The sequence below is a fragment of the Ceratotherium simum genome, chromosome 30 (assembly GCF_057802395.1).
Source record: "Ceratotherium simum simum isolate JZ-2026a chromosome 30, ASM5780239v1, whole genome shotgun sequence".
NCBI lineage: Eukaryota > Metazoa > Chordata > Mammalia > Perissodactyla > Rhinocerotidae > Ceratotherium > Ceratotherium simum.
The window spans coordinates 11,561,839-11,585,712 of record NC_141929.1 but is presented as its reverse complement, the minus strand read 5'-3'; the positions used below and the strand labels follow the sequence as shown (position 1 = coordinate 11,585,712).

General features: G+C 44.8%; 1 protein-coding gene across 2 annotated transcripts in view; it reads right to left on the bottom strand.

Annotated features, from left to right (window-relative positions):
- ADAMTS18 (ADAM metallopeptidase with thrombospondin type 1 motif 18) overlaps positions 1-13,498 on the bottom strand; it is a 125,672-nt gene extending 112,174 nt beyond the window's left edge. Inside the window, exons 1-3 of one of the 2 annotated variants that reach the window (XM_087419905.1) lie at positions 12,936-13,498; positions 12,754-12,841; positions 9,332-9,648 (exon numbers count right to left, since the gene is read on the bottom strand). In XM_087419905.1, the coding sequence (XP_087276031.1) occupies positions 9,332-9,648; positions 12,754-12,841; positions 12,936-13,025 (495 nt within the window). In that variant the 5' untranslated portion in view covers positions 13,026-13,498. Of the gene's footprint in view, positions 1-9,331; positions 9,649-12,753; positions 12,842-12,935 lie in introns of those variants that run through there. The other variant, XM_087419906.1, reaches the window with a different exon arrangement.
- Positions 13,499-23,874: the final 10,376 nt, after the last annotated feature.

Below are 23,874 nucleotides of genomic sequence, written 5' to 3'. Positions count from 1 at the left end.
TATAGAATTACACGCAACTAAGAAGTCCCATATATATATGCATGTTCTTTTCAGCAACAGCAAAAAACTGGGAACATATTAATCAGAAGAGAATGATTAAATATGCAGCAAAGAGAATAAGATAGATGTCCACATAGTGATCAAGAAGGAACGCCAAGACAGACATTATTTTTAAGTACTCCTTCCCACCAAAAAAATGCCTCAGGAAAAATATTTGGTAATACAATTTATGTACATTTTAAATGCACACACACACACAACAGAAATAATAAACCCTGGTTTCAAAAAGAGCTTCAGACTGATAACTGTGGAGCCCTCTGTTTACTGCGTATTGCCCTAGACCTCCTTCTATGCATTAATTCACATATCGATATATAAATTAAAATATAATTTAGCCTTATTTGGATATACAGATGAGCTGAGTGTGGCCCTCTGAGGCTTACAGACAGGTGAGGGAGCAGATAAAGCCCAGAGCCCCACACACGTGTTCTCACATATGATATAGGTTACAACCACGGTGTTGTTGCTGAGTAAGTCACATGAGATACCAGGCCCCCAAGGAAACATTGGACTCATCTCTGGAACTCAGGAGGTTCTACATGCAGAAGGAAGACAAGGGCAAAAAGAGCTGAGAAACTGAGAAAGAGAGGACAGTGATGACATCCTTGGGTACCTTGGATCCAGCCCTGCTGAAAGCTAGCCATTCTAGGATAAGAAGGAAGGGAGGCGGTGGGAGAGGGAGGGGAGGAGAAGGGAGGTAGAAGAGAGAGGGAGGGAGGGGTGAAGGGGAGGAAAGAGGAGAAGGGAGGATGGGAGGGAAGGAGGGCAGGCAGAGGGAGGAAAGGGAAGGATGAATTAGAAAGATTATCCCACAGCCAAAGTACATTTTTTACGCTTAATCTAGTTCTTTTTTTTTTTTTTTTGTGAGGAAGATCAGCCCTGAGCTAACATCCATGCTAATCCTCCTCTTTTTTGCTGAGGAAGACCGGCTCTGAGCTAACATCTATTGCCAATCCTCCTCCTTTTTTTCTCCCCAAAGCCCCAGTAGATAGTTGTATGTCATAGTTGCACATCCTTCTAGTTGCTGTACGTGGGACGCGGCCTCAGCATGGCCGGAGAAGCGGTGCGTCGGTGCACCCCCGGGATTCGAACCCGGGCTGCCAGCAGCAGAGTGCACACACTTAACCGCTAAGCCACGGGGCTGGCCCCTTAACCTAGTTCATGATGGAGTTGTTCTACTTGCAACTGAAAAGTCCTACAATGTATAAACAAGAAGAATCTCTACATTTTGATTCACACTACCCACCCCTGCCTGCCCCCTTAGCACACACACCAGGTAACACTAGCTGGAGCATTAATAGTCACACTTACAAGTTGTGATGTAGTCCATAAAGCAAAAACAATTCTCCAAAGAGATTCCAATAGTCTACCATTTCCCCTGAGAAAGTTCTTTGCAGACACCTTGAGGACACTGATTCACAGTCACCAGTGCCTGCTGGGTTGGAACCATTCATGCAACTTTTCCTTCCTTTATTCAAATGAATACCCAAGCTCTATCTAGAACCTACTGAATTTTCAGAGGTGGGGCCTAAACACATGTTGTTGTTGTTTTTCAAAGTGACCAGGTCTTTTTGAAATGCATGGAGAAAAAAACACTACTTCAAACCTTGAATACTATAAATTATATAGTATTATAAATTAAACACTATACAGGCCTGGGTCTGTGTCTTAGCTAAATCTTCCTCTCCACGGCTCCAGTTAATAACCCAATAAGTGCTCAATAAAGATAAACTATTATTATTATCTAGACTAAAACTTTCCTGCCTGTGGGTGGTAAGGCAGATTGACATTAGCCAATTTTGGAAGACCTTTATGGAAGAAGGTCTGCAACAATGACAATTATTACTCTATGATCACTACCACCGATATTATTAATTCGTGCCAGGCACTTGTTTAAGCATTGTACATAGAGTAATTTCCTTTCAATTAAGCATCCATAAACCCCATGGGGTAGGTACTATCAGTATCCTTATCTTACCGGTAAAGAAATTAAGCACAGAGAGGGTAAGTAACTGAACCAGGTCATGCAGTTCGTAAAGGCCAAAGCCGGGACTTCAGAGTCTGAGCTCAAAGCCATTACATGACACTGCTTTCTCAAGCATGCATTGATCCAAATCTTGACCTGTTTGTTGATCCTTCCTCTTTGATTCCTTATCTTTCTCTCATTTCTTCATAGTTGATCAAGTCGTGGTTATTTTCCCCCACAAAATCCCCAAACGATCTCAGCAGGATGACTGCCAATATGCCAGCGTTCTCTTCCTGTCCTGACAGGTTTGGAAAGGCTCCAGGATGGGAGCTTCCATTGCCATTTCCTTCGCAGACCCTCCCCTGGTCCAAAGTCAAGAATAATCAAGCATGGAGCTCGGACTATGTGCCAGGCTAAGCCCTCATCATAAATTGTTGAGGCTTAGGAGATAGACAGAGAAGGCTCCCTTCTTGCCATTTAACAGAGGAGAAAACTGAGGTGCAGAGAGATGAAGAAAGCTTGGGAGGCTTGATGCTTCAGTGGCCATCCTCAAACAGGCAGAGAGCATGGGGAGGAAGAATCCACCTTCCGCCCTCCCATGTGAACTCCCCTCAGATCAGCCGTGGGGTTCTGCTCTCTGGCAAGAAACTTGCCTATTTTTTTAAAAAAGACATTGGCTGGCATTTTGCTAAAAGTGTTACTATGAGCAAATAATTGTCTTCACAAATCATGTCTGAAAAGGGCATACAGGAAAGGCAAAAAAAAAACAAAAAAAAACTTTTTACCCTTGATGAATCAAGTAATAACCTAAGAAAACATTTCTGATTTGGATCAGCCTTGTAAATACAACCCAGTCTAATCCTTAATTTCACATGATCCTCTCAAGTGATTGAAAAGTTCCAAGGGAGTGTATGTAATTCAGCAAACCCCTGCTAGCTACCAAGGCCACACAGAGCACAGAGCCTGGTGTCTCTCTGCCTGTCTGGACTAAGGTCATTTAACTTCAGTCCTTTCATGAATGGAAGTCAGCTTCCTAAAGACTACTGGGCAGGCAGTGACCAGCAACAGACAATCAATGGCCAAGCTTTCTGAGTCATAAAATATTTCTGAAAAGGCGAGATCAAAGAGTCCCGATCGCCTATTGAAACCCAACTGCTTCTAAAGCTCATTGCAGGGACCCAGGCTCTCTGGAGAATGAGTCCCTGCAGTCACAGTCCAAAAAGACCACCACTAAGAAAGATACAATGAGGACATTAGGGCAGCCAGCCATGGAGGAGAAACGTCTCTTACGGTTTAATTGTTGGGGACAAAGAAAAGAGAAACGAAGGAAAGCCAAGTGACAAAATTGGACACTGCATCAGGAATCGAGGCTGGAGGGATCTCATGGCAGTCTTGACCACAGCACACATTCCACTCTGAGCCCCTGATGCTGGGCTGAGGCTGGATCCTAATCAGAGACTGGACAGAAGATGCTAAGAGGAACAGCACAGCAGTCCACCACTCTCGCCAGCTGGGCCCTCGCTGAGGTTATTAATCAAAGGTGAAGTACTGATGTATTACAGATCTGGGTGGAAATGTAATACGGGCGACAGTTCTTGCATGCCTTTTCACTTGATCTTCACATTGTGAATGGAGCTCGAATTTCTTAAGGGGTGCATTTCCCCAACTGCGACACACAGTAACTAGATTTATCAAATACCAATAAAGTGCAAATAATCTTAGACCTAGGAATCGCTCTTCCATGGTGAACCACAGAACCCTGGACAAGTTGTTGACGGAAGTATGATTAAAAAGGGGTGGAGTAGTCAAATTAGTATCAAAATTCCACCTCTCGGAACTTCACAATGCATATTAGTACATTAAAAGGTGTGAAATGTATTACAGAAAAGACATTTGCTTAATTTCATTTAAACCTGAAGTTTCCCAACTTCATTGGGAACCCTCTAACTTCCTAGAGCCTCTCCTACCAGTTAGAAATCAATACATAATATTATAGTATCTCTTTTGAGAATCATTGCTCTGGTGATTTTCTTGTCTCTACCACTCTGTGAAGAAATGCTCCTTGAAAAAAAAAGTTTCGATGGCCAAATAAGTTAGGCAAACTCTAGGTTTAGACAGAGTTAAACAAATGTCTTTAATGTGGGACATTTCTGAGTCGTTAATATGCTAATGTACATGGTAAAGCTGCAACAGGTGGCATTCGGCACTAATTGGACTAGGCACCCCTCATTTCTAAAACCATACTCCACAAACTCTGTTCCAGGGTACTGCTGAATCTTAGCTTGGTTCAAAACAAAAGAGCAATTTCTAGGTCTAAAATTACCACTCTATCTTCTCCCTTAGAATGAAATTCTATGAATAGGAGTACAGCATCCACCTTGTTTGCAGTTTATCCACTACGCTCTGAACAGCACCAAACATAACAGAAGCTCAGTAATACTTGTTGAATGAAAAAAGTGATCATTTAATGTGTCTTTCCAGTCAGTTCTTAAAATATGACATTTCCACTAAGTCTCAGAAATGAGATCAACCTGTTAAACCAACAGCAATTATTAAAACAATTTGCCTGTATGTTCAATGTCTTAATCCAATGGCTCTCTAATGCTAATATGCATAAGAATAATTTGGAAAATTAAAGTAAACATTCCCGGACCCAGCCTCCCTGAAGGACTGTTGTGGGTAAAGAAATTCAAATTTTCAACACCTCAAGTGAAGCTAATACAGCTGATCACACTCTGAAAAATCACTGTCCCAACAAAAAGGAGCACTAAGGTGGAGCATTTGGGGGCAGAAAGGCCTTTTAGATCTCCTAGCATGTAGGAAGAAAGATACAGGTTTGTTCTATCATCCCAGAAAACAAAATTAAGAAATACAGGTCAAAGTCACTAAAAGGTAGGTGTAGTTCAACATCCACAATGAAGCGTCTCCCAGCAATGGCATGGGCTTCCTGGCTGTAATGACCTTCTTATCACTGTGGTAGTCTCGGAGAGGCTGGATATGGTAGAAAGGACACACATGGCGCAAATGATGAGATTAGGTTAATCTGCAACCCTGAGACTCTGGGACAAAGGCTGCAAACCCAGATGCCTCCATAGAATGTAAGGCAGCCAGGTGTAGGGGGCACTGGAGAGGGCTTGGTCCTGTCTAAAGACATTCAAAATTTTAACAATAACCATCCCCAGAAGTAACGGTAGGCAGGATTCACTCAGGGAAGTTTACAATTTCTGTTTTATGAATCATTCCGAGTAAATAACCGCCTACTCAACTCCTGAGTAAAGTGAGACCTGTCAGTTGGGTGGGAGGGGGGTGCATTTTACAAAAATATTTTAAGCATAGTTTAATTCTGAATTACTGACGGAAATTCCCTACCAGAGAAATCCTGGCTGGAGTATGTATGTATGCATGAATGTATGTGTGTATGGATGTATATATTTCACTATTATAACCCGTCTATCCTTTCTCACTCTCTCCTGGGGTTGACCTAGCAGTTAAGATCATGGTTACCTGGGCCTGGCCCAGTGGCATAGTAGTTAAGTTCGCATGCTCCGCTTCAGCAGCCCAGCATGCCCGGGTTCAGATCCCAGGTGCGGACTACACACTGCTCATCAAGCCATGTTGTGGTGGCATCCCATATACAAAGTAGAGGAAGACTGCCACAGATGTTAGCCCAGGGACCACTTCCTCAAGCAAAGAGGAAGATTGGCAGCAGATGCTGGCTCAGGGCCAATCTTCCTCACCCACCAAAAAAAAAAGATCATGGTTAGCTTTCCTGTTGGTACTTTGTTATCTAAAGGTGACTTATTACGTTCCTAATACACACTGCTTGCACACTAGGAGATTTCTATAACCTCTAAAGGCATTCTGATGCCGGTCCTCCAGCTCCACTGTTGGAGAAACACTGGTGCAGAGACTTCAAATGGAAGAAGCGTCATCTATCAGTCCCCTGCATCTCGTGTCAGTTTCTATATTAATGGAAGAAGAGTTGCTCATCTCTTTTAGCATGTTAATGTTGATGAGTCTTTCCAACAAGTATGTCAGAGGTTTGTCCCTCTCCTGAATTCTTGAATCATTTACTATTCTGAGTCCATTATAGTTACTAGTTAACTTTTGAGAAGGTATGAAGCCCTTGTTTGGCCAAAGAAGTTGGGCAATGTCTATAGGTTCCAGGTGGCCAGAAGGATGAAGAAATTCTTCCTCCTGACATGATTATCTCTCTCCATCATCACATCTTAATGTGCCTAGCGAAGAGTTCCCTCAGTGTGGTACCTCGTGATCTCACAGTGCTCGTTATTGCTATTTGATAGTGTTTCATAAGCCAATCAATGCACTGTTAGAGATGCATAGCCATAATAACAAAGACGTTAAGTTGGCAAAGGAGTGTTTTTGCTCAGAATTCTTCTTTCTATTTACAGAGAAAGGCAAAAAACACCACAATGTAGGCTGAAAATATTTATACTATTTCCTGTCTATATATAACATAGATAGATCACAAAAGAGGGGATACAAATGGCCGATGAGCATAAAAAACAGTACTCAACTTCAACAACCATCAGGACAATACAAACTAAACCCATAATGTGGTACCACTTCATACCCATCAATCAGAGTGGCTGAAATGGAAAAGATAAGACAATAGCAAGTGTTGGTGATGATGTGGAGCAACTGGAACTCTCACACACTGCTGATGGCAGTGTAAATTAGTACAACACTTTGAAAAGCTGTTTGGCATAATCTACTAAAGCTGAACATATGCACACCTATGACCCAGCAACTTTATTCTCAGGTATGTTTCCAACAGAAAGTGTCCGTAAGTTCACCAAAAGGCCTAGACAAGATGTTCAGCAGTACTCTGCATAACAGCCCCAAACTGGAAACAATTTGAATGCCCACTGCCAACTACATGGAAACACTGTGGAATATTCATAAACCAGGATATTGTATAATCCTAATTATGTAAAATATTAAAAGAGGCAAAATTAAGCTATGTTAGAAGTTACCTCTGATGGGTAGTGACTGGGAAGGGGCCACAGCGGGGGCTTTGGGGCACTGGTAATGACTTGTTTGATCTAGTTGTGGTTATGTGGGTATGAACTTTGTGAAAATTCATTAGGCTGTACTCTTGATTTTTGCATTTTTCTGCATATACATTACACTTCAACACAAGGTTACAAAAATTAATACAGAGCAGTGTCTCAGCTTCTCAGTTGTGGTTCTGTCTTCTTTCAAGTTTTTTTCTTACTGTTTTATTGAGTATGGGTGTATGTGTTGGTGTTTCACAGATGTTTGGCAGGGTGATGAGGAGGTGGGTAATGCAATGGGGATAAGCTTGATTCTCTCTCTATCCCACACCAAGTGGGCCCTGCCAGGGTCAACAAATAGGATAATCAGAGTCAGAGGCCTACAGATGGCAGTGGTCTTAGAAATCACTTTACATGGTTCAGGAGAGAAAACTGAGGTCTGGAGAAGGAACGTTAATTAAGTATATGCAGCTGGTTTGTGGAACAGTAGAGACAATCTAAGTTTCATGATTCCAATTTACATCAGCCTGATACACAGGCAGATGTGGTTGTCAATTACTTCTTTCACAGCCATCACAAAGATGGAAATTTTTAACCTGCCTTATTCTTCTGTGTTAAGTGATCATTTGCCCCCTGTTCAACAGTAAACCTCCTCCTTAGAAAAAATAACCCAGCATCTATTAAGATGAGACAACTGATCAGATTTCCTCTCACTCACAGAGAATGGAATCCTGAGAGAGCTAAACAAGAGGTGGCTAAGTTTCGCTGGAACTAGAACAGCTGTAGAGCAATTATTCCCTGCCAGGAACTGCTGTAGCACTTTCCATGCAAGAAGTCACTTAATCCCCACAGTCCGATGCTGTAAACTCGCTTGTTATTCCCATTTTAGAGATGAAGACATTAAGACACATAGAAGTTAATCACTTGCCCAAGGTCCTACTAGTAAGAGCTAGTGTGAGAACGACTTTGGACAGACTGCTCTTAAACACTGTGTTATGTGGAATGGGATAGCTTAAGCCACTATGGTGGGTGGGGTGTTAGGATACTGGAATAGACAGGAGAGAGGGAAATACGGGAGAATGCCCCAAAAAGAGCAGGAGACTCATCACAACCAAACCAAACAAACAAACAAAAAAACAAACAAAAAGATACATTCATGTGTGTAACTATGCTACAATATATAGGTCATTAGCGAGCACGTCGATCATTTAAATGGATCAAGCTTAACTGGGAATTGTTAAATCTTTGCTTCACTCTGTATCTTAAAGATTATACCAAAGAATATCATAACTCTGGTTGTGATGAAAGATTTTAGATAAATTTCAAGCCATATTGTGGGGAAAAAAAAATGTTTAAGTAATAAAGTTTCAACTAGCAAAGAACATGGGAGCCCTCATTCACGGGCACCTAAGCCACCCCTCTTGCTTTGTGCCACAATGTGCCATGTACATTACTAAGTTCATCCTCACGTGGGCCTTCTCACATTTTCCTTCTTCAGGCCATCCCAGAGCATGACCATGGTGTGTCTCAACACACACAAACTCTTCTGTCAGTTCAAGACACTTCTCCATTGCAACGCAGAATGACGTCAACCCCAAATGCCATTTACTGCCTCATATATTTGATTGATTTCTGAGAGAAGTATCATTTACACCAATATTCTTGGCCTGGAGCTTGACAGATGAGGATCACACAGAGAGGAAATAACACTTGTCTCAAACGCTTTTAAGTGTTCTGCCTCCCCGGATGCCACACTCAATCCTGCCAGCCCTCGAACACACCACATCGCATTCTCAAAGAATGTCTTATGTGAGCAGGACAACATGAACCGATCAGTCAAAAGAAAACAAAGGGCCTCCCTTCTACAGTGAAGGTTGGGCTTAACAGGGCTGCTGAACACAATTTTGCATTAAAATACAGTTTTCCCGTTTCAAAGCAATGTAGAGGCATGTGGCTTGTTATATAATGCCTGGTCTCTCAAGACTTTACAAAGCGAATGGCATCCATCAAATTAATTTCCTTGGGGATCGTCTCAAACACAGAGAATGAAGAGGCCCAGACCATTAAACATCAAAAGAATGTTCTAAATGGTAATTAAAGTTCTACTATATTTTCTTTTTCTGGGAGCAGATTAGATTAATTCAATTGAGAATATTATAAGTATCAAAGCTGACAGTGCGAATGTGTCGAGTTGGCTGGAAGAACACTTAATATTGCAGACATCTGTTCATGCAAGTCACACAAAACACACGAGAGAGGGAGTCGACTCCGAGTGCAGAGTACTCACCAAGCCGGCACACGTAGACACAGCGACGGAGGAGGAGCTGTCATTTCTGATAAATCCCTGATAGAAACATCGCTGCACCTCGGGTTCCCGAGTCTCTGAAGCACCATCTTTTCCGAGTACCTGGACAATAAAGTGACTGCTCAAAATCGCCGAGGGCTTAAGTTCTAAATGTAGTTCCTGTCCAAATGCTGAAAATCGGTAATGCAGGGAGCTGCTGGCACTCTGCGCCGACCGCTTTTTCCTGCCGTTGTGCAAAATGTCGTGTGAAATATACGACCCGCCCGAGTCCACTTCTACTGGCGTGACAAAGACGTAATCTGCAATGGGAAAGGGTTAGCTGTCAGCACCCAGAGCCGGCAATGCCAGAGAGTCGCTTTCCAACGGGCTGGCAAAGAGCAATGCACAGCTCAGATATCTTCGTTCCTATAGCCATGCACCTAGATGAAATAGAACTCAGAGCAGCTTATGAAGAGAACTCGGTGGTCTTTGCAATTAGCTCTGCCACAGTAATTCGTGCAAAAACAGAAAGTCAAGTGCAATCCTGATGAATGTCAAGAATGTTTGTGAAAAATGCCACAACTCTCATGGCCTGTAGATAGATAGACTTTTTATACATTAGTCATACAGCCATCCATACATAAAAAGTGAATTTTTGGAGACAAAATTAACAAATATAAAAGCACAAAAGAAATGAAATTTTTTTCAAGGAGATTAATATCTTGTGTTTAAACTGAATTGGGACCATTTTTTTTTTTTTTGCAGAGTTTAAATTTCAAATGACAACTCACAGTGCTGAGTAACTTGAGATAGTCCCTCAGATAATTAACAAGTAACCTGAGTTACATATTTCTGATATTAATTATACGTGATAATAAAACTCCAGCATTTGTATCTCTCTTAACATTTTATTATGAGCTCTCACAGGGACAATTCCATTTAATTGTAAGCATAAAATATAGTAGATGCATAAAAATGCCTAGGAATAATCAGAACTTTCCTGTAGAGTCTGATGTTTAAAATCGCTCAGACATGTTGGTGGGGGAGTGTCAGATCAGAGGACACCTGGAAAGGCATGTTTAAAAATACCTTCACCATTGCTCCCTAGAGCAGCACTAATTGCTGCTTGTTCTAGAGAGGAGGAGCTAAAAAAACAATTTGCTGCTTGAAAAAAATGAAGCGAGCACACTGTTTTCTATCACCAAACATTGAAACCAAAAAATATCATCCCACAAAATGATGTGGAATATGCCCTCTGTGCATTAAAAAACGCTCTGCAGTTCCACTTTCTAGGCACAGAATGGGAAACTAATTTGGAAAGTGTTTAGAAAGATTCCGAATAACTAAGAGGCATGTTTGAGTCACTTGGGTCCTTGGTTACTGGAGGAGGAAAAGAAAGAGGAATTTCCCTTTTCCCAAAATAGTCAACAACCAAAAAAAAAAAAAAAAGGCTAAGGAATGAACAGAAGCCTTGTAGCTACCAGGGATCAATGAGTGATCTTCTAATTGGGCCTATGTTTGCAAAAAAAATCCCAACATGACAATAATTTTCAATTGTTTTCTTCTGTGAATGTACCATCTGTGACTTTATTGTGCGAGCAACTCTCATTCTTACAATGTTCTTTATGTCCTGCCTCTTCAATTTTCTCCTTGACTCCTTTAACTAAAAATACTATCTAATTGGGGCCAGCCCAGTGGCGCAAGCGGTTAAGTGCGCACGCTCCGCTGCAGTGGCCCGGGGTTCGCTGGTTCAGATCCCGGGCACGCACTGATGCACCACTTGGCAAGCCATGCTGTGGCGGCGTCCCATAAAAGTGGAGGGAGATGGGAACGGATGTTAGCCCAGGGCCAGTCTTCCTCAGCAAAAAAAGAGGAGGATTGGCAGATGTTAGCACAGGGCTGATCTTCCTCACACACACACAAAAAAAAATTAAAAAAAAAATATCTAATTGACATGCGTATTAAAAAGTAATTGAAAAAAAAAGGTTTTCTCTTCTCTTAACCTTAAAAAACTGAGCAGTATATATACTATTTCTCCTTTTAAAAATCTCTATTTGTTGCTTTACAGGTATGTGGCTCTTGATTTAAACCTCCTCCCTCCACCATCCAAAAACCTAACTGTGACTGTGAAAACCATCCCTGACACATACTCCAGACAGTCTCTACAATAAGTTTTCTTACCTCCTTGTCCAAAACCATCTGAAACTCTGCCTGCTCTTAGTTGGGAGGCCATGTGGGAGCCTTATCCAGCCAGCCTTCCATGGAATCAGCCCCTGCACAAAGACCCCCACACCCCCACCCACCCAGGCACCTGCTACTAGTTTGTTTCCAAGGGGAGAATGAACAAGCTGACAGTAATATTCAGTCCTGTATGGGAAGAGGGGCAGTCAGAGCCTCCTGTGGAGAGTGATTTGATCAGTTTGCCCAGGGGCTGACTAAAGATGAGGTCCTTACAGGTGGTGGGGACCTCCAGCAATCTGCCCTGACATAACAGTGAGGGGTTGTTTTAGGAACTGCAGCCAGCCTCTCTGGTTGGGCAAAAGGTTAATTTCTCAAGACCTAATTCTTGGCTCTCTCCTGTCCCCTCACTTACCCACTCCTTGGCACAGCCCTGCTCCATGACTCTGCCATCCCTCTCTCCCTAATATGATCCTTTGTCCTCTGACAGGAGTAGGAGATGACCCTGCAGGGCTAAAAATTACAGAATCTCAGATGGACATCAAGGTCTTGCTAGACACCTTGGATCAGGGATCAGGTGTTCTCCTGTAGCTGGTGGGAACAATGGGAACAAGGATTTTCCTTCTGGGCGCCATCGAAAAGTTAATAAATGACAGAAGTGAAGGGTGTTCTGGAAGTTTGTGGCTGGGGAACCTTAGAAGACACAAAGGGCCCAGAAACCTCAAGCTACCTACTTTCCTCTCTCTAAAAGCTGTCTTTGGGAATGCATGACACAAGGGCAGAGAAAAGGAGAAAAGAGAGGGAAGGAAGAAAAAGGACAGAAGTAGAGAAGAGAGCAAGGAGGAAAGATGTGGGGAGGAAAAGGAGCTCATAGTCTCATCCTCCACCAAGAATTAGCTTTCTCAGAAGAGAAGGAAATGAGGAAGGGGTCTTTTGATATCCACTGCCTAGTCAATGTCCACTTCCTTTCTAATTTCTCATCAAAGTTAGGATTCTTTTTTAACAAGCCGTTTGTGAACGGGAGAAAGTATTGTTTTCTCATTCATGTGACTTGCAGCTTGAAGCATTGATTCTTTTGATAAGTTGAGTCCTTGCCACATCCCCCCTCTCCAAATAGGAACCATTTCCAGAAGGGACACACACCTGCCAGGTTGGAGGGTGCGCTTTTCTATCTCTTCTCTCTTTTAGGGGAAGGAAGGGACAACGTGCCTGGAAAGGCCCTTCTGGGGTGGGGGGCAAATACGAACCATCGTTTAATCCGCTGCCGCCGCTGCTGCTGTCACTGGCTAAGGCTGCGGAGACCGACGCACAGCAGAGGCAGCACAGCTGGAGCGCCTGCAAGAGAAAAGGTGACATCGCGCGTGAGGGGCGCGGCGGGCTTGGCGCCCCCTGCCACCCGCTCTCGGCGCGCCCCGTCGGCGGCACCTGCCTTGGCCACGCGCCCCAGTCCCGCCGGACCCCACGGCGGGCCGGAGCCGGCGGCGGGGAGGGCGCACGCGAGCAGGAGGGCGCACTCCATGGTCAGGTGCGGGCGCGGCGGCTGCGGGCGGCCGGACGCGGCGGGCGGAGCGCACGGGCGGCGCTCATTGTCCCCGCCGCCCCGGAGCGCGGAGCTCCAGGTGCGGCGCCAGGTGGGAGCCGCCGCCGCTCACATCGCGGGCCGGGCGCGCCGGGGCCTCCCCTCCTCCGGCCGCCTGCGCGCCCTCCCTTCTGCCGGCGCCGGCCTGTGGAGCTGCCCCCTGCGGCTCCCCGGGGGTACGGGGGCTCCCCGGGCCGGGGCTGGCGCGCGCCTCCGAGCGCAAACGGCCGGGGAACTCTGTCCGTGCCTGCCCGCGCGCTTGCCCGCCAGTCTGTGAGTGGGTCTGTGTCTGTGTGAGCGTCTGAGGCTCCCGGGGAAAGCAGCGCCAGCTGGCTCCTCCAGCGCGCTGGAGCCGAGCGCCCGCCTCTCCACCGCACGGTGATTGGCGACCAGCGGCTCCTGGGCCCGTCCGAGCCCCCTGGCTGGTGCAAGGGCGTGGGATTCCCGGCTCCCGCTCGGAGGGAGGGGGCGAAGGGGGAGGGGAGGCTGGGTGAGAGTGGGGGAGGGAGGGACCGACCGCCGAGAGAGGGAGGGGAGCGCCCTGGGTCAGGCTGGGTAAAGGTAATTGAAGCGCACGGAGGGATGAGTTGAGAAGGTGGGAGGCTCAGGTAAGGGGCGCGACTTCTTTTGCTACCTGTGTAGAGTTCGCTTTTTACAAGGCTTCTGGCGAGACAGCCAAGGTATTTAGCGTTCTCGACCTCTCCAAAGTGCCTGGTGCCATCGCCTGCCTTATCTCATTTACCTCAAGCCCTGTCCTTGCAAATGTGGGAATTATTAACCCCTTGATAAAGATGAGGAAACTAGGCTGAGCTGGGCTCACGACAGTGCAGCAACCCAGAGTAACCCCGGGAACTCGCGAATCTCAGGGAGCCTGGAGGACTGGCATCCTGAGCCTTGTCACTGCCTGCAGCTGTGCCGGCTGGTGGTGGCCTCGCCTCTTCTCCGGGCTCTGGCTCTCTTCTCCAAGCGACCATGCCTCCAACTCCGCGGGATCGAATCCTGGCCCCAGACACCCCAACCTACAGAAATCAGCCATAACAAACAGTGCTGCCCTCACCGTGAATGTGCATCCTATTTGCTGTGTGCCTGTTCATTTACTCAATACATTTATTTGATCCCTACTGTTTGGAGGGATGAACAAAATATATTCTCACAGGCCAGTGGGAAAGACACTTATTGGATAACTCAACAACAATACCAGAACCAAAATGATCACAAATACTATAGAAGAATAGGCTCCTAAATTAGAACGACTAATGGCAGAATCTAATTGGGAGAGAGGGGCATAAGAATGTGTGTGCAAAGGTAAGAGGTCTCTTAAGAGCTGACATTTCAAATAAGACCCAAGAGAGTGGGTCAGTTTTACAGGGAAACAGTGGAGTAAGATCTTGCGAGTCAGGAGAGGGAGCACAGCACCAGTAAAAGTCTTGAAATAGACAATGTGCTTGCCATGACAGAAGAGTTGCAGGCCAGAGGGAGAGGCAGAAAGCAGAGGGCCAGGTCAACAAGACCTTGTAGGCTGGAGTGTAAGAATCTGTTAGATTTAAGATGTGAGTGTATGTGTGTAGGAGGCAACATTATCTCCAATAAAAACGACATGGACCTGTGCGAATCTGGATTGGAGGTGCTGAGGCAAGCCACGGAGAGACAAGTAAGGAGGCTGTTGCTAGAATCATGGTGAGCTAGGATGGCATCTTGGAGCGGGGTGGTGGCAGTGGAATGGACGTATACCCTCCCCCGGTCCTAAGGGTACTGAGCTGGTTACCATGAGGTCCATGTCACAGCTTAGAACAACTGACAGCTCAACATGCATAGTCTGTCCACTGGATGCAGCAGTGAAGAGGTAAACCCAGGGCTGCAGAAGCAGAGAAGGTGACACGACTTCTGCCTACGGGAAAAGCTTTTTGGAAAGGCCTCACAGTGAGAAAATCCAGGTTAAACAAACCACTTGGGTTTCCCTACCTAATCTGTGTAAGCTCTTGGGGCCTCCATGTTATAATCTGTAAAATAGGAATAAACACAGTACATCAAAAGGCTATCCCAAGGATTAAGTGAATATATTTTTCTAAGCACTTTATAAGTGGGCTTTAAAAGAACAGAGGATACCCTGTATTTCTTTACTTTATTAATCCTATGTCAAATCTAATGTATATCAAATCACCTGTGCTGCTGCTTAAAATGCAGATTCCTGGGCCATGAGCCATGGAAACCCTGCTTCAGGAGATTTGGTGTAGGGCCCAAATATGCGTCTGTAGCAAGCACCTGCGGGTAACTCTGACACAGGTGATTTCAGTGCTTTATGTCATTTCAGTAAAGAACCGGATGCTAAAGGAAACTGGACATCAAGGACATGCAGTAAAAATGGTGCTCAAAGTTGTGTCACCAAGCAACAGACCAGATGAAAAAGAAGACTGGGATGGACAGCACTGTGAGTCATATCATCAAGTAAACACTGAAGGACACTGGGGGGTAAATGGGTTGTCCACACAAGGCTGAAAACAACCATGTCCCTCATTTGCATCTCTCCATTGAGATGCATTTGCATACAGTCATCCATACCCCTTTGGTCTCTCTCTTTTTTGACTAATAATACAGGCGACCCAGCATGGTCAGGGCTGGAGTCTGAGAACAACTCTTACTTGTGCTCTGTGCTAGATTGTGGAGTTTCTCACCCTTAGCACCATTGACATTTAGGGCTGGGTCATTCTTTGTGGTGGGGGCTGTCCTGTGCATTCATTGTAGGATGTTTAACAGCATCTCTAGCCTCTACTCACTGGATGCCAGTAGCACCCCCACAATTGTGACAAAATGTTGTGACATTACCAGATGTTCTTTGGGGAGCAAAATTGTTGCTGGTGAGAACCTGGATGAATAGTATGGGTCCCAATCCTATTCTGCAGCATTTTTCTCCACCAACCTGGAGCCTCACAGCCTCTCTCATTCAACTGGACAAATACTTGTTGAGTGCCACCCTTTGAGGGACTGGAAGGCTCCTTTCGAACCTAACGCAAGTGGCGCATCCCCCACTGATTTTGCAGCTCTTCTCTCATATCCCAGTAAACTTTGGCACTGGGTAGATCTCAGCCTTCCATGGTTTGACATAGAAACCATGAGTCATCTCTCACATACTTGTAGATCTAGAGAGCAAAAGTTCCAGCTCCATTCCTTTGCAGATGACCGGGTCCAATTTCTTCTGCAGGGCTAACACACAAACACTGTTACAGCCATGGCTTCTGGGTAATTGTATACACTCAATATTCCAGAAACTAGCCCTGCAATATGTACAAATTGCCTCTAGATGGTGACAGAGAGTCATGAGCACATGGCCCAGCCTTTGAGTTGTGAATTGAAGAGTAGCACCTGCTTCTAAGTTACTTGGAAATATAAATCTTTGCTGATTTTAAAACTATAAATCTAAGACACTATAATGAATATCTAAAGTTCATAGTAATCAGTTTCAGTCCATTTGGGCTGCTATAACAGAATGATATAGACTGGGGGGCTTATGAACAACAGAAATCTATTTCTCCCAGTTCTGGATGCTGAAGAGTGTGAGATCAAGGCACTGGCAGATTCCATGTCTGGTGAGAACCTGCTTCCTGGTTCTTAAAGGGCCTTCTTTTTGCTGAGTCGTTACATGGTGGAAGGGGCAAGGGAGCTCTCTGAGGTTTCTTTTATAGAGGCACTAATCCCGTTCATGATGGCTCAGCCCTTAGGACCTAATCACTTCCCAAAGGCCCCACCTCCAAATACCATCACATTGAAGATTAGGTTTCAACATATGAATTTCGAGGAGGGGCACAAACATTCAGTCCATTGCATAAACCAACGGGGAGAAAAGAAAAGGAAAAAAGAATCCTTGTTGTGTTGTACTCTGTCAAACTTTGCCCAGAGCCTGGCACACAGCAGGCACTCAGTCAATAGTTGTAAGAATGAAGAGAGGAAGGAGGGAAGGATGGGAAGAAGGAAAGGAGGGAGGGAGGAGGAAATGGTGGGAAGATTTGAGATGGAGAGATCACACAGTTCCACTCTTAACTACTTAAACCTTTCCCCTTTTACCCTTCTTTAAAATCTATGCTACAGTTCAAGGCATTGGTTTTTCTTCTTTATACATTGACATAAGTTCAACCTTTTTTTCAAAATATGCCTTAAGTCATGTACCCCCTCCTGGCCAGAGTAAGTAATAGATGGCAATCTCTGTTATTTATTTACTTTTCCCGTGGTCTCTTCCATGGAAAGTAAGAAATGTTTCGCCCCTCTCCCACCACAGCTGACTCTCTGTTCATTAACCAACCCTTTATTTTCTCCTTTCCTTCCCATTTAGACAGCAGAGGGACACTGCCCCTGCTCTGGCATTTTAAAGCTGCATTGAATAGTTCGTCAGGTTTTATTTAACAGATTCCTGACAGTTTTCTGTAGAAAGTATTTTCATGTTCAGAGAGAAAGATGTCCAAAGCCATGCATCCAAACCTAAGACAGGTAAAATAGAAACAGAAAACAAGTCTTAACTTACTTCTACGCAGTAGCCAAAAAGAAAAATAAAGAGATGGAAATGGATTTATATCCTTGAAGCCCTGAGAGGGAAGGGCTGCCTTCTGGCCCATGTCTCAGAAACAAGGTACGGTTAGCAACACAGTGGGGAGGGGGGAGGACTAGGTGGAGGACCACAGAGCAGCAGGTCCAGACTTTATCTTCTTTACAGATAATCAGAAAGATAAGGTGTTCCCCACACACAATAGGGAATGAATGACAGTCAAACAAGTGACATGCAACAACTTTTGTTTTTATTCGTCAGTGACAATACAGGAAACAGAACCTCTTAGTTTAACAGCCAGCTTTGTAAACAGATTGTCATCAAATACGATTTAGGAATTATCAACTGTTCTCCCTCCTCTCATTATATTTAGTCTTTCATTGCACTTTCTTAGCACATTGACATTGACTTTTTCCCTTTGTAACCTGTGCCCTCCGACTTGTCTGTATGATGCGGCTTCCTCCACTCATTCAGCTTTACTCTGTGGACCAGGCTCTGGCTACACATGCTGCTTCCCTGTCCTATATTTAGTCTTTTCCCAAGCCCTCCTTTAAAAAGTAGCTTGTTTGCCTGAGGCTGAAGAGGCAGCTTTAGAACTAGACTACTTATTTCCATAAACGAATTCAAGGCCAAGTTCTGAACTCTCTGCACAGTGGAAGAGGGGAATATATACTTTGCAGAAGATCTGGAAAATATCAGGCTGCCTCAGAAAGGGAAATAACTTTTATCTACATCAAGTATTCGCTCCTCATTCTCGACCACCGTGATCTCATCACACCAAACTCACGTCTCTAACACCGGCCAGGCATCCCCAAGCCTGGGACAGCCAGGATTGGGAACAACTACTGGTAATCAAAATCACCTGGGGAATTGTTAGAACTACATTCTTGGGCATCCTTATGAATAATCCAAATAAGTGGGTCTGGGATGAGGCCCAGACATCTGTCTTTTAACCAACACCTGGGTGTTTCTGATGTAACTAAATATATTACAAACCAGTAATTGTGGCCCACTGTGCTTACACCTCTGTTTGAATGCCAGAACTACTTCCTAGTCAAAAAGATTGAAAGCTTCTGGAATGCCTTTGATTCATTTCTTATTTACGAGGAAGAAAAGTATAATAGAAAAAATAAAGGACAGGCCTGGGATTGAATCCTTGCTATAGTAATGAGCCACATTCGTTGTTCGTTTGACTAAATTTTTGGGTGGGAGAGGGTACTTGGCCTTCTGAACATTTCCCTCACCCTTCTGGTTTAATTCAGATTCAGACCTGCCCAAACATATATAATAATTTCTTTTTGGCAAAAATTATTGGCCCAATAGGTGGGCCCTGGACTCAAGTGTGACCTATTAGAATCTTTCACTGGTGTTGATCTGCACAGTTTGGGAGAATGAATCCATATTTCAGCTAAGGTTGTCACAATGTATGATTAGAGCCTGCAGCTGTCAGAAGCCATCCTCCTGAGCTGCAAAAAGGAAATCCATCGAGAAGCAGGAAAGAAAGAGGAAAATACACAGGTTCCAGTCTGAAGCCATGATGCTTGTACCTTAATCCTTGAAATCACTACCATTTGAGCCAAGAAGCCTCTCTCCAACTCTCTTTTCCCCTTTAAATAGGTCTGTATGGGGTTTCTATCACTTTCAACAAAAGTAGTCCTAGGACTTTTGCTATGTGACCTTGAACACAAAGTCTTAATGTGCTCATCTCTCATACAGGGAGAATAATTGCTATTTCACATACTTTTATTTTCATGAGGGCTGAATGGAGCAGCATATATAAAATGTCTGATGCAGAACCCAGAACCACTGGTGCTCAATAAGTGGTCACTGTTCTCCCCTTTCCTGAGCTTCCTTTGAACCTTATTCCTGTATCTGGTCCGCTTCCCGAGGCTGTGAACTCTGGCTTAGAGAGGATGCAATCTGCATGTTCTTTCACCCAAACTCCAGGCTGGACCCCGATATTCCCGTCTGATTCCAGGGCTGCAGCTCCCTGACACAATGCCTGGGTGTGCATTAGAAAATGTTGCTCCCTTCTGTACAGGCACATGAAAGTGACCAAAAGTTGGAAGCTATGCAAATTAGGACAAGAGTGCCCCCTCTGGGCTAATGATGCCTTTTGCAGACAGGATTTAGAAGCCTACTGGGATTTCATTTCAACTCACCCCCAGACAGAGCACAGCCATTCCCAGGGCACAGCCTGGGTTACAACCTCCTCTTAGCCCTTTTCTTATCTTGGATGGGGCAACTGACCAGGAGCAAATATTCGTCCTACCTCCTGCCTTACTGCATTATTATTTCTAAATGACCAATTTCATCCTTTCTCCCACTTACTCAGCATCCTCCTGCCTGTTCACACTCTCTCTGGGTGCTCTTTCAAAGGGCTGGGCTGTGCAGGTGGAGGTGAATGAGCTATATTCTTAGTCATGTACCCTTCACTTCTGCCATCAGTTCCCTGAAACTGTCCCCACCAAGGCGAGACTCCAAAAGATAATTTTATGGAAACGACAATCATAAAATGACAATGAAGCTATTTAAAAATACAGAGAATGGTAAAAATGTAGACCCTGTTCCTTTCACTGAGAGAGAACCATTAAAAAGAATTGAGAGAGAGCCCTTGGCAGTATTTATCTCTTTTAAATAGTTATAGCGTTTGAAACTACTGATCACTGCCTCCTTCTCAAAACCCTCTCACCTGCTCAGCTTCCAAGTCTTTACTTTGTCCTTTCTTTTTCCTTTCTAGTTTAATTTTTACTTATTATTTCCCTGCCCTTTTTATGTCCCTTAAATATTGGTGCTCCCCAGACTTCTGCCCTTGTCTTTGCTCGTAAGATAAAGCCCATTCCTGGGCATTCAGATCCCATCTGATTTGCTGACGACTCCCAGATCTGTTATTCCGGCGCAAATCTCTGTCCCAGGCTCTAGACACATATTTCCAACCACTTACGTTACACTTGCATTTTTAACTGGATGCGTCAGAGGCACCTTAAACTCAACAAGGCACAGAGCAAAACCATCAGCTAGTCTCCACCTGCCATCATCTGCCCAGAATCCCAAGCTGGGAAGTTCGGGAGCCTCCCCTGGATGTGGGAGATGAAGAGGGAGTAGGGGGTCAACTGGTCACGATACCTGCTTTTGAAATGCCTCAGGATCAGTCCCTCTCAGCCTCATCTCGATTAATTGAGGCCCTCAGTATTTGTCACCCCCTTAAGACTTAGAGAAGGGGACATCTCATCCAGCACAGACTTCCCTGATTACCCTGGCTGGCTTAGGCTGGGCTAAGCACACCTCCCCCCGTTCCCACAACAACGTGCCATTCCCTTCAGCCTCTAGACAAGTACAATAGAGGCCATGACCCCACCCCAACCACCGCTGCCTCCTCAGCTTAGAGCAGAAAGTACGCCATTTTCATCCAGTACCAAGAACAGGGCTAGCTCAAACACATTTGGTAATGCGTTCAATGGAAACCTCATTGCCCAGAAGGAGAACGTCCAGACCGCCAAGACAGGCACTTTATATCACCTCCTCAGCCAGCACGACTGTGGAACCTCATCACCACTGCCTCCTCAAGGAACAAATCCCATAACCGGACAGGTGCCGCACCTGCCTGAGAACAGCTCCAGCTGTTTTTGTTCTCACTGCCTCCCTCCTGCCCAGCTTGGCCTCATTTCCATTCCTTCCCTCTCCCTCTAGTACACAGTCTTTTTTTTTCCCCTTCCCTTCCTAACTAAACCCAATGTTTTTGTAGTTGTTCAAATAAGTCTAAGCGCCTTGAGGCTTATGCCGACTGTTTTAGCTACACGATTCCCCACCTCAGCTGATGTTCCCAACCTGGGTGCATATTGGCCAGGTCTCACCCCTACAGAGTCTGAGTTGATGAGTCTGAATGCACGTCAGGAGTATTTTTTGTGTGTGTGAGGAAGATCAGCCCTGAGCTAACATCTATTGCCAATCCTCCTCCTTTTTTCCCCCCTTTTTCTCCCCAAAGCCCCAGTAGATAGTTGTATGTCATAGTTGCACATCCTTCTAGTTGCTGTATGTGGGACACGGCCTCAGCATGGCCGGACAAGCAGTGCGTCGGTGCACGCCCGGGATCCGAACCCGGGCCGCCAGTAGCGGAGCGCGCGCACTTAACCGCTAAGCCACGGGGCCAGCCCACGTCAGGAGTATTTTTAAAGCCTCCTGGCTCCAGGTGAATCTAAAATGCAGTCAGTTGAGACCCAACCATTGTCTACAGTCTCCATCTATACTCAGAGTGCCATTCCTAGACCAGCAGCATCTGCATCACGTGGGAGCTCACCAGACATGCAGCATCTCAGGCCCAGCCTCGGATCTTAATCAAGTCCCAATTAATCAAGAACCTGCATTAGATCAAAATCCCCAGGTGACTGTATGCAGATTAACATTTCAGAAGTGCTCCTGTAGAGTTAGGCAGGCTGGACTTGGACATGAACTGGATGAACTTGGATAGTCTCCTGCCCTCTATAAGCCTCCGCTTCCCCATCTACAAGATGGCTATAGTGATAGCACTGTCTCACAGGGATGTAGGGAGGAGTAAAGGGATCGCCATGATCATCAGCTTGTCTTGATCAAGTATTTGATAAGTGGTAGCCTCATTATCATTCATTCTCTCTCTCTCTTCCTTCATCCCTCTACCCACTATGGTGGGAGCAGGCAGAGCAAGAATACACTTTGTTTATTCTTTGTGTTATCCTGGGAAGCACAGCCAATAGGAGGCTTGCAGATGCCATATTCACATCCAAATCAAACTTCGCCAATTTTAAGCATGCAAAGAGGCTGTGGCTCCCTTGGTTAATCTGCATCACGCAAAACGCGACTATGATCTGGCCTTCTAGACACCATGTCTACCCCGTTACACAATCACCATCCTGCTAAGAGTGCTGGATGGAGCCTGCACCCTGTTACACAGGCAATTTGTTTCCAGAAACTGCGTAGCCACTTGGCCCCACCACACTTGAGACTGGTGTTGCCACGATACTGAGAGGCACAATTTCAAGAGGCAGATCATTTAAAACCAATTATTAGAACTCAACTGGCTTTTGCAAGGAATTAATTTAAGGACTCCAGAGGTGCCAGAGGGATAATAGTAGAAGGGATGGGGGGGTGGGTATTTCTTACTTTTAAAGCAGTCTGGGATCTATTTAGAGAGGTTCCAAACATCAGGTGTTGTGTCCAGACTGCAACCTAATACTTTATATTGCTCTCTTCTGTGGAGTTCTAGTGTCCCCTGTGATTGGATGAAGTCTCTCTGAAAAGCTAACATTGAACTGGGACATAATAACAGCCTCGGGACATCAGAGCCAGCTTGTGCTGGCCCAGCAGTGCTGGACGTTTTTATGTGCATTACATTAAGAGCTTCCATCTCTCCAGACAAAGGGGGGAAGCGCTTCCATGGTGGGTGGCCCCAATTAAACCCTGTGCCTAGTGAGTTTCCGCCGAGGCTGACTGGAAGGCAGCCAGGGCTGATTAGAAAGCAGGTACCTCAAATGGCCCAGCACTGCTGTAATGAAAAAGCCCTGGAAAACTGCTAAATGACACAGAGGAAAATCATTACAATTGAAACTCCCCCCAGCCCCCACTCCATGCTCCCTCATGCCTAAAAAGACCTGACTTCTTCAGAATTGCTTAAATATTGCTTTGCCCAATGAGTTAACTGTACAGTAAATGAAAGATCTCTTGCAGACACATAGCTTTGAACACACTGCTTTAATTATGAAACACTTATTTGGTTTAAAAGCACATGAGGAGAATGCAGACAAAAACAAAACGAAAACAGCCCGCCCCCCCAAAGCAGATATATTGTCACATACACTATAGAGCAGAGGGTAAGTTTAATATGGAGGGTTTGCAAATATTACTTAATTTAAAAATAGTAATAAGTATTTTTTATGATGACAAAACCAACACAAGCTCCTTTTTAAAATCTTGAAAAATAAAGAAAAGTATAATGAGAGAACAAGAATAATTAATCATCCACCCCTCAAAGATGACCACAGATACCATGGTATCTTCCTTCTGTGAGCACTGTTTTACATAGTTGAGATTGCATTGTACATAATTTCGTGTGCTGCTTCATTTAACTAGTAGGATATAAGGACTATGTTGCATGTTTTAAAATTCCCTGTACCATCATTGTCAATGATTGGGACATAATTCTTCAAAGGAGTGTAACATAACACATTTTTGCATAAATTTGGAAGCTCCCTCATAAATTTGGAAGCTGTGGGACAGCTGAGC